This window comes from Hyperoodon ampullatus, assembly GCF_949752795.1.
Source record: "Hyperoodon ampullatus genome assembly, chromosome: 2".
NCBI classification, from domain to species: Eukaryota; Metazoa; Chordata; class Mammalia; order Artiodactyla; family Ziphiidae; genus Hyperoodon; species Hyperoodon ampullatus.
This window is the reverse complement of record NC_136915.1, coordinates 113,485,108-113,496,034: the sequence shown is the minus strand read 5'-3', so window position 1 is coordinate 113,496,034 and position 10,927 is coordinate 113,485,108. Positions and strand designations below refer to the sequence as shown.

The 10,927-nt window shown below is 50.6% G+C and overlaps 1 protein-coding gene across 1 annotated transcript; it reads right to left on the bottom strand.

Moving 5' to 3' along the window:
• Positions 1 to 1,643: 1,643 nt before the first annotated feature.
• Positions 1,644 to 4,670, bottom strand: AQP10 (aquaporin 10; the record flags this gene model as incomplete). Its single annotated transcript, XM_079721853.1, is given in 12 exon segments — positions 1,644 to 1,777; positions 2,019 to 2,174; positions 2,177 to 2,193; positions 2,671 to 2,687; positions 2,691 to 2,888; positions 3,134 to 3,252; positions 3,359 to 3,377; positions 3,381 to 3,426; positions 3,428 to 3,497; positions 4,054 to 4,180; positions 4,565 to 4,591; positions 4,593 to 4,670. Coding segments are annotated over 12 exon segments (1,008 nt in total).
• Positions 4,671 to 10,927: the final 6,257 nt, after the last annotated feature.

Below are 10,927 nucleotides of genomic sequence, written 5' to 3'. Positions count from 1 at the left end.
GCCCCCTCTGCAGCCACATTTGGGATAAAAATAGCCAGCTCTGGGAAGAAGGCAATGCTCCAAATGGAGGAAAACGGCTCCTCCTCTAGGCCTGGCCCCTGCTCCCCTCCAGCCCAAACCCAGGAAGCCTGACCCCTTCTTTTAGAGGAAGCTGGCAGGGATATTTATGGGCAGGTCAGGGAAACAGAAGAGAATGGAATCCAAGACCCCCAGCTCACTTGCCACCAACGCCTGGCCACTTTCCATGGCCAATGACAGAACCCAGGACTCTCTCCCAGCTCTGGACTCCCAGAGCTAGCACCTCGCCTTGCACCCTTGGTCTTCCTCACGCACAGAGACCTCCACCTTACAGAGACAACGCCTACCACCCCCAAACTCCCTTCTCCAGGCACCCAAACCCTCGGACCCCGGGTACTCCCCTCACCCCCACGACTCTGGCCGGTTCTCCCCTCTCCGCTGCTCCATAAGCTTCTCCTCCACACTCCCGCGCCCCTTTGCTGGTCTCCACGCGCCCCTTCAGCACCCCACCCTCCCATCCTGAGGACGGCCTCCCGAATCTCCCTCACCCTCAGGCACCCAACACCATCTTCTCTCCAATCATCCACTCCCCCTCCTCCGTCTCACCGCAGCTCCGACTCCCTGTCCTCCCCTGCCCACACCCCCCGTCCCGGCCCCTCCAGTCCCGAGTCCGCGTCCGCAGCAGCATCTCCCCCTGCCCTCCCGGCCCCGCGCTCCTGGGCTGCTGCCCCCGCCTTGCCAAACCTCACCTCAGCGCTCAGCGCTCGGCGCCCGCCCCGGCGGCCACGTCCTGCCCATGCCGGGGGCTGGGGCGGGGGGCGCTCGGCTCAGCTCCCCGCGGGCTCCCGCCCCCCCAGCTGCAGCCCCTCTCCCCCCAGGGCCTCGGCCCGCTACTTTGTGTCAGTTTCGGCCACGGCGGGGCGGAAGTGACGGAGGTGGCGGGAGAGGGCGGGGGGCGGGAGGGGGTTTTGGGGAGGGATGAGGGAGAGGGAAGGCGGGAGCCGCCATCTTTGTGCGGGGCAGGGGGAGGGTCTTAACCCCTCTGATGCTCCTCCGCAGTGTGAGGCCGCGATCCCCGCCCCACCCACTCTCCGATCCATCCCCGGTCAAAAAAAAAAAAAAAAAAAAAAAGTCTGGAGGCGAGATAGCGCTGAGATTTTTTTTTTTTTTTTTAAAGGAAACAGAAGAACGCTCTTTATCTGCTAATGTGTGAGAGACTTAGGGAAGCGGTGAACGACGAGAATTTTCCTCCGCGCCACCTTTCTTTACCCCTACACTCATTCCCTCTGTTCCTTCGCCTTCTCTCCTCGCCCTGGCTCATCTCACTGTTCACCCTCTCCTTCAATGACACAGCCCGGAATGTCTAGGTATTGGGTCGTGCCTCAGTTTCTCCCGCTTGCTCTCCCAGTCTCTAGGCGCTTGCATGCCGGTGTTCCTCCGGCGGCCCTCCCTTTTTTCCCCACCACGCCCCCTTGGTGGAGGCGGCTCCCTGTACCCCTAATTACTATCTGCGGGGTGTTGAATCTCGGCGAGGCACCCCAGTGAGCGGAAAGGCGGGCGGCGCTGAGGTTACGAGAGCAAGGAGTCAGGCAGTGGGGACCAAGCTTTGGAGGAAGTCCCCTGGGTTATTCGCTGCACTGGATGGTCAGCCCCACGATCCTGCGGATTCCCGCAGCCTTCCCAATCCGGGTTCCAGGGTGCGCACCCTCTGGCGGATACTTTGGGGAACTGCGTTCCTGGAAGTCCAGGGTCCGAAAACCTGCCTGGGGCAGGAGGGGATGAAAAACCTAGGTCCCTTACCTGATCCTCCTCAATTCTCCCTGTCCAGGCATCCTCCCCAGTTTAGGAGGAAGCGATGCCTAGATGAGGAAACGGAGAAGCTGCCCAAGGCCTGGTGTATTAATAAAGAGAAAAAACATCTTGTCAACAGGCATGGGTCTCTGGCCCTCTTCAGTGTCCATGAGGGAGGTGAGGACTGTCATGTCAGAATCACAGCTTACTCTCCTGCACCTGAGTTGTGGCAGGACTTTCCGAGTCTGAGGCTTCAGATTGGGCACACTCTAGATCCTGAGCTGGCTCTGAGTGCTCAGGATGGTGCAGAGCCACCAGCTGCTGGTGTGTGGCTGTGCTAAGTGTGGCCCTCCCTAGAGGGCCTACCACCAGCCATTGCCAGCGCTACAAGAGAAGATCAGAAGGGCGATATCAGGGTGAGTCCCTTAGCCTTCCCTCTGAAGGACTGGCGGTAGTAGTAAGAGAACTCCCTAAAGCAGTTCCTGGGGTGATAGACACCAGAAAGAAGGTGTCTTGGCACCAGAGCATAGCACTTAAAGAGGAGACCCCAGGAGAGCTTGGTCCAGCCTCTTGGCTTAGGGAATTATCTGAATATCTGTGTTTTGTTGATGAGATTACTAATGTTCAAACAGGTAATGTGATGTGCCCAAGAACACAACCTCTAAATGTCATTGTTTCAATGAAAAGAGTGGTGTGGGGGAGGCAGGGGACAAAAGAGGAAGGGAGAACTTGGGCTTAGAGGAGGTTCACTGTCCTAAGAGGCCAAGAGAACTATTTAAAAGGAAGATCTGGGGACCAAGGGTTAGAGGCTTTAGCAGAGGGATGAGTGGAAGGACAGCACCAGGGGAGGCCGTCTCTCACCTGAAGACTTCAGGGCCTCAGCCAGCCACGTAGGTGAAAAGCCGTGGGTCGAGGTCCCAGGCAGGGTTGATTGGGAACCCACAGCTGGCCCCCATGGATAGCCTGATGGCCAGGATCAGCAACCCCACTACCACAGGCTCCACACCCGCAGGCACTCCCTTGTTCCGTGTGTCCAGGATGGCTAAGATCTCCACAATCAGCATCCAGGTGCCCAGAACATTGGAGTGGACAGAGGCAGAGGGGCTCCCATCAGCTTTCAGGTGCTCCATCTTCCCTATCTCACCCAAGCACTCCAGGCTACCACCCCACGTCATCTGACTTTGTCCAACACAGGCAGCTGGGGAAGGTGAGGTGCAAACACAAATGCAACCCCACATCCCACCCAGAGCCTGAACAATAGGCCAAGGTCCCGGGGGACAAGGGCAAAGGTTGTGGCTCTCCCAAATCACCCCCTCATGCTTACGTGATCCAGGAAGCCATTGCTCAGGGACAGATAGGGGGCAGGGTAGGTGACAAAGATGGAGGCTGTCTCCTTGGGACCAGTCACTGTCAGGTTCCCACCTGTATAGTTCTGTAGGGCATCTGCAGGGTAGGGGGACAGCCAGGATTTCCAACTTTGCTCATTCAAAACTGCTCTAAGTCACCCTTGCCCATACACAGGTGTCCCCAACCGTGTTCCCTCTGTTACCATGATAGAGAGCATACACCTATGCTCCAGAGGCACAGAAAGCAGAGAGCAACTGCACCAAGGAGTATGGGAAACTTGGCCCAGGGGAGGCATCCCAGGAGGCATATGACCAGGGAGAAGGCTGGATTCAGGTGGGCCCCTTCAAGGATCAAGAAAAGAAAACCAATATCCATTGTGTCACTGCCAGGCACTGTTACCAGGTAACACTGCTACTCCTCCCCACAACTCTTAAGACAAATGTTACTCTTCCCATCATATAGATTAGGAAGTTGAGGCTCAAGGAGTTTAAGCAACTTGTCAAGGTCACACAGTGAAGCCAAGTTTGAACCTGGGTCTGTCTGCTCTTTCCACTACAGCACTTGATGCAATGTGTGCCTGGGGGACGAGCAGGTGAGGTCCTGAGCAAAGATGAACCCCCAAGGGCTTAGGTGGGGGACAGAAGAGGAGAGCACTTACCCTTGATGCTTTGCCATAGATCTCCATCTATGTGAGTGGAGGATTAATGTGAAGAAGTGTGATGGCAAGATACAGAAAGGGAAGGGACTGGACTGGGCCAAAAGCATATCTCAGTCCAGGGCACTGGTCAAGCTCAAGGAGATAATGTCTATGAGTCACCAAAGGATCTGCCTTTTCACCATTACCACAGCCAAGTACACATCCTACCTTGTCTGATGACCAGACCTCACCCTCCTCACCTGAGACATTACCACTGATGTAGATGGCTAGCCTAACACCCAGAGAGCTAGCCAGAAACATGGTGAAGAAGTTGCCTTTGGTTCCTCCACTGGTGACAGCCTGGGCCAAAGTCCCCTGTATGAGGAGCTGGTAGAGAGAAGGAAGATGAGGAAGAGGGAAGCAAGAATAAGGGGCCTCGTGGACCAACAGGAGAGAGAGACTGGGAAGGTGAGGGGAGTGGCCAAGAGAGATGAATGGACTTGAGAGATCAGCAAGAAAAAGCAGAAAGAGGGAAGGGGAAAAAATGGGAGAAGCAGAGGAAGAGTAAAGAAAGGGGAGGAGGATAAGAGATGGAAAGGGACAGGCATAAAAATGAGGAAGTAGGAGAGGAATAAAAGGGACAAGAGTGGGGAAAAAGAGAAATGATGGAGAGTTGAAGCGGGACACCAGGAGGAAGAGATAAGGATGCTAGGAGGAGCCAGAAACTTTTGCCCACCTCCCCTCTTTCATTCCCCCAATTACTCTGCCTACTGTGAGCACAAACACACCCAGAAACTCTGGCCAGGCACTGCCAGGCCAGGAGGCTCTGGATCTGAAGCCGGTCCTTGACTTGGGCCAGGGACTGAGTGTAGGCCATGGTGGGGACACCTTATCTCTGGTTACCACTCCCTCTGTCTGCATAGCTGCACTGCTGCTACACAGCTTCTGCCTGTCAGGGTCAAAGATAAGGAAAAGACTTTAAAACCGATTATCTCAGTTACTGAACAGCAGCTAATGTCTGTCTGTGCATGAGTGGAAGCTAGGGAGGGAGAAGGTCTATGGGCAGACTCTGTGCACAACTAGAGCCTGGAGTTTGCCCAGCCTCTGTCTCCTCCGTCTCTCATCCCCAATCCTCCCAGGAGGAGCCTCCCCTTATGCTGACAAACTGGGAGGAGTAGGCTGCTTCATGTACATTAGTTCTCTTGGTCCTCAAGACAGCTGTGGAAAGTAGTATTGTACTATCGCTCCTGCTCTGCGGATGAGGAGACTGAGAGAGCCTTAGAATTCCCCAGGCCACACAGCTAGTTAATAGCTAAGTTTGAATTCAAATGCAGGTCTTCTGACTCTCCCTCTGATATTCCACAATGCCTCTCATGTGGAATGTGAAGTCTTTCCCCAAACCATTTGGATGCTTGGGAAATTCAATATGCCTCCAGAGAGACTGGGCTGAAGACCACAGGCTGCAGGAATAAAACCCACATAAGGAATCTTGTACTTTGATGCAGCCTCACCTTGACTAGAGAATGCTCTGTCTTTGTGTCTCTTGCCATGGCTCCAGATGAGGGCTTCATGCCCACGCTGAGCTCCACCTCCCCTTCTCTGGATGCTTGCCACTCTTATTCTGCTTAAGACAGCCACTTCCTACTTCTTCATATCTCAAGCCTCTAATTAAGATTCATTCAACTATGAATCAAGCTCTAGACCCTGGGGAAACAGTGGTAAACAAAACATAGCTCCTGCCCTCCTAGAGCTGATGCTCTAGTAGGTGGAAACAGACAATATACAGATTTTTAAAATACTGATATAGTTTTTGAGGTTCTTGAGAGCTGGGCTATATAACCCTGGGGGCTCTAGCACAGTCCTGGGCACATCTCTGTGAAATAATACTACTTTACTGGCTTTAGCGGATATTACAGTGCTCCACCCAGGTCCCCTTTTCAGGGCTCCCCAGCTGCTGGGAATAACAGATGCTGATAGCACTCAGCTGCTCCCCTCATGGCAGTGACTTCTGTGGCAGGAAACTGCTTCAGCCAAGGTCACGTGTCCTCCTATAGGATAAACATCAATGAATGGTTGATGCAGGGGTTCAAGGACCGAGGGGAGTTTGGTAGCGTTATACATAGAACAGGATGCCGAGAGTGCCGGATTAAAGGAAGTGGAACATAAAGTTAGATGTGGAAGAAGTTATTGATAAGGGAACACTCTCCTGGGATTTAGGATTTAAATCCTGGCAAGATCCCTGGGATGTGGGGTGAATACACTTCTAGGAGGCTTGGGAAAAATGATAGCTCACGCTAAGAAAAGTAAAAATGCCTAAACAAGCCATTTACATTGATGACCATTATTGAAAAAAGGGGGAATACTCAGACATTTTGAGGATTTTTGGACAAAGGATCTGAACTAACATTGACAGCTGACAACCCAAAGCTGTACCACGACCCCTTGTTAGAGTAGGAGCATATGGGGTGCAGATAATAAATGGAGTCCTGGGCTCAGGTCTGGTTCACAGGATATTCACTGAGACCAAGGATCCACCAGGTGGTCACTTCCTTGATACCCCAACATATAATTGGAATGGACATTCTTTGAAGTTGCGGAACACTCATATTGGTTTCTTGACCTGTGGAGTAAGTGATGAAGGCCAATTAGAGGGCTGAAGACTACCTCACACCAAGATAATAAATAAAAAAAATACCATATCCTAGGGTAAATGGAAGAGATTAGTGCCACCCTCAAAGATGTAAAGGACATAAGAGAGGTGGCCCCTTTCATACCACCAGTTTGGCTCCTACAAAAACCAGATAGATCATGGCAGATGGCAGTGGTCTATGGTAAAATTATTCAAATAGTAACTCCAATTGCAATTGTTGTGTCCCAAATGGTAACTTTATAGAGCAGTTTAATACAGCCTCTGGTTGGTAGTATGTAGCCATTAATCTGGTGAATATGTTATTTTGCATCCCAACCAGATCAGAAAGGAGGATCCCAAGGAGTTTCATCCACGTGGGAAGTCTAGCGATATACACTTGTGGTCTTACCCCAGGCCTATGTAAACTCTCTGGTCCTCTGTCATAACATAATCTGAAGGGAGCTTGACTATCTGGACATTTTGAAGAACATCATATTTGTCCACTATACAATGGACCCTTGAACAACACAGGTTTGTACTCCTCGGGTCCACTTACGTGTGGATTTTTTTCATTAAGTATGTATTACAGTACTACACGATCTACAGTTGGTTGAATGCGAAGATGCAGAACCACATATACAGAGGGCTAACTGTAAAGTTATACTTGGATTTTTTTTTTTTTTTTTTTTTTTTGGTCTGCGAGGCATGTGGGATCTTAGCTCCCTGACCAGGGATCAAAACCGCACCCCCTCCAGTGGTTAAGGCAAAGTCTTAACCACTGGACCTCCAGGGAAGTCCCTATACTTGGATTTTTGACTGGGCAGATGGTCAGAGGCCCTAACCTCTGCCTTGTGCAAGGGTCAGCTCTATATATAACATCATGCTAACCAGATAAGAAGAGGAAGAAATGGAAGTATATTGGAGGGCCTGGAAAGATAACATGTATTCAGAAGGTGGGAAACAATCCTATAAAGATTCAGGAAACTGCCACCTTGGTAAAGTTTTGAGAGGTCCAGTGGTCTGGGACATGCTGGATATCCAATCAGAAGTAAAGGACTGATTATTGCATCTCCTACCTTCCACCACTGAGGAAAAAACACATCACCAATCTACTTAGGATTTAGGAGCGATGTATTTCACACTTGAGAATACAACTCTGACCACTGAAGGCTGTCAACTTCGAGTGGGGCCAAAGCAGAAAAGGCCTCTGCAGACATGTGACCCAGCAGACCCAGTGAGACTAGAGTATCTGTAGTAGGAAAAGATACCATGTGTGGTTTGGCAAGCTCTAATAGGAGAATCATAATGTAGACCCACAGGGCTCTGGAGCAAAGCCATGCCATCTGCAGCAGAGATATACATACCTTTTGAAAAGCAGCTCTTACAGTGCCATTGGGCTCCAATAGAGACAGAGCATCTGATTACAATTCATCAAGTGACCAAGTAGCCAGAACTGCCCATCACAAGCTGGGCTCTGCCTGATTCTCCATGTCATTAGGAAGGGTGGGCCCAGCAAGAACACATTGTAAAATGGAAGTGACATCTTTGGGTTCAGGCATAAGCAGGGTCAGAGGGCACAAGCCAGCTGAAAAGTAAGTGGCCCAGACTCATGTCATTTACCAGGCATCTCTCCCTCAGCTCACATGACCCTATTGGGGATTGTCTTAGTCCATTCAGGCTGCTGTAACAAAATACCATAGACTGGGTGGCTTATAAACAACAGAAATTGATCTCTCACAGCTCTATAAGCTGCTCATTCCAAGATCAAGGTGCCAGCAGATTCGGGGTCTGGTGAGGGCCCACTTCCTGGTTCATAGATAGCTGTCTTCTCACTGCATCCTGACATGGCAGAAGGAGCAGGGAAGCTCTCTGGGTCTCTTCTATAAGGGCACTAATCTGATTCATGAGGGCTCTGCCTTCATGACCTAATCACTTCCCAAAGGCCCCACCTCCAAATACCATCACATTGGGGGTTAGGTTTCAACATATGAATTGGGAAGGGGGGGCACAGACATTCAGCCTATGACAGGGATCCCTTGTGAAGAGGGATCAGAGAAGGAATAAGCTTGGTTCAGACATGAGTTGGCACGGTTTGTGGGTAAAAGCCAAAAATTGACTGCTGCTGCATTGCAACAAATCAGGAGTGGCCTTGAAAGACAGTGGTGAGGGGGAATCCTCCCAGGGGACAGAGATTTGGACAGTACATCTGGTCATCCACTTTGCGTGGAAAGAGAAGTTAAGAACATATACAGTCACAGCTGGCCTGGTTGTTTGGTCAGGGGCTTGAAAAGACAAAGAGTGGAAGATCAGGGACAAGAAAGTCTGAGGATGGACCTATGGGAGTAGTCCTGAAGTGTAAAGGTCTTTGTATTACATGTTAACGCCCACCAGAAAGCATCCATCACAGATGCACTGAACAACCAAGTAGGAAGAATGACTTAGCCACTGCCTGTCATCAGCCACCCACTTCTGAACAATGAATACACTGAGTAGAGTTAACTGGTGGTAGGATAGAGGTTATGCACAGGCCCAACAGTGTGAGCTCCTACTCACCACGGCTCAGTTAACCACTGCTGTGGCCAACGTGCAATCTGCCATTAACAAACACCAACACTAAGTCCCTAAAACAGTGCTGTCTCTCGAGGAGAGGAAGCAGGCACTTAGGGACAAGTTAAGGGCACTAGGTTCCCCATCACTTTTGACTGGGATTGACACATACTCTGAGTATAGGTTTGCCTTTCCTGCCCACAGGGTCTCAGCTAATATCACTCTATAAGGACTTATAGAGTACTTGATCCGTTAATATGGGATCCACATTATATAATTTTTTAAAATTTATGTTTTGGCTGTGTTGGGTCTTCTTTGCTGTGCGCGGGCTTTCTCTAGTTGCAGTGAGTGGGGGCTACTCTTCGTTGAGGTGTGCGGCTTCTCATTGCGGTGGCTTCTCTTGTTGCAGAGCATGGGCACTAGGGCACACGGGCTTCATTATTTGGGGTACGCAGGCTTCAGTAGTTGTGGTTCACGGGCTTAGTTGCTCCATGGCACGTGGGATCTTCCCGGACCAGTGATCAAACCCGTGTCCCCTGCACTGGCAGGCTGATTCTTAACCACTGCGCCACCCAGGAAGTCCCTGAAAACTTTTTTATTTTTTTATTTTTTTTTTATTTTGGCTGTGTTGGGTCTTCGTTGCTGTGCGCAGGCTTTCTCTAGTTGCGGCAAGCGGGGACTACTCTTCACTGCAGTGCGTGGGCTCCTCACTGTGGTGGCTTCTCTTGCTGCAGAGCACAGGCTCTAGGTGCGTGGGCTTCAGTAGTTGCAGCATGTGGGCTCAGTAGTTGTGGCTCACTCACGGGCTCTAGAGCACAGGCTCAGTAGTTGTGGCACACGGGCTTAGTTGCTCTGCGGCATGGGGGATCTTCCCGGACCAGGGATCGAACCCATGTCCCCTGCACTGGCAGGCGGATTCTTAACCACTGCACCACCAGGGGAGTCCCTACATTTACATCTTGAGTTTTTCTATCTGGTATGAGGGAATGTTCTAATCTACTTGTTTTACATGTGGCTGTCCAGCTTTCCCAGTACCACTTGTTGAAGAGACCAATAATGTTTTGCTAGTTATATTTTCCCTAAAATATACAAAAAATAAAAATAGGGCTTCCCTGGTGGCACAGTGGTTGAGAGTCCGCCTGCCGATGCAGGGGACACGGGTTCGTGCCCCGGTCCAGGAAGATCCCACATGCCGCAGAGCAGCTGGGCCCGTGAGCCATGGCTGCTGAGCCTGCGCGTCCGGAGGCTCTGCTCCACAACGGGAGAGACCACAACAGTGAGAGGCCCGTGTAGCGCAAAAAAAAAAAAATTAAATAAATAAATAAAATAAAAATAAAAATATAGCCAGTAAAGGAAGAAATATTTGCCCGTGTACTTCATCAAATTATCTCATGGGGCTTCCCTGGTGGCGCAGTGGTTGAGAGTCCGCCTGCCGATGCAGGGGACACGGGTTCGTGCCCCGGTCCGGGAGGATCCCACATGCCGCGGAGCGGCTGGGCCCGTGAGCCATGGCCGCTGAGCCTGCGCGTCCGGAGCCTGTGCTCCGCAATGGGAGAGGTCACAGCAGTGAGAGGCCCGCGTACCGCAAAAAGAAAAAAAAAAAAAATTATCTCATGAACTACCCAATCATAGTGTTCCCACACCTAGGGAAGCAGTTTTTCCTCTACACTTATACACATACTTCCTTTTTTTTTTTAATCTAATGCGTCCATCCCCATGTAGAAATTTCCCTGGAATTATCACTAGTTATCTTATCTCTTCATAAGGAAAATCATCTTCTAGAGGTACCTGACCCTTACTTACCAAAATCAGGTTTTGGAAGTAAAGCAAAAAATTAAGAAATAATTTTTTGTGGGCCAAGTTAATTTGGGAAGCCCTGGATAGTGTGAGAAAGTGGAACAGCCATGACAAAGCCAAGACTAAGGAATTAGCATAAATAAAGGTTTTATTGGTCAGTC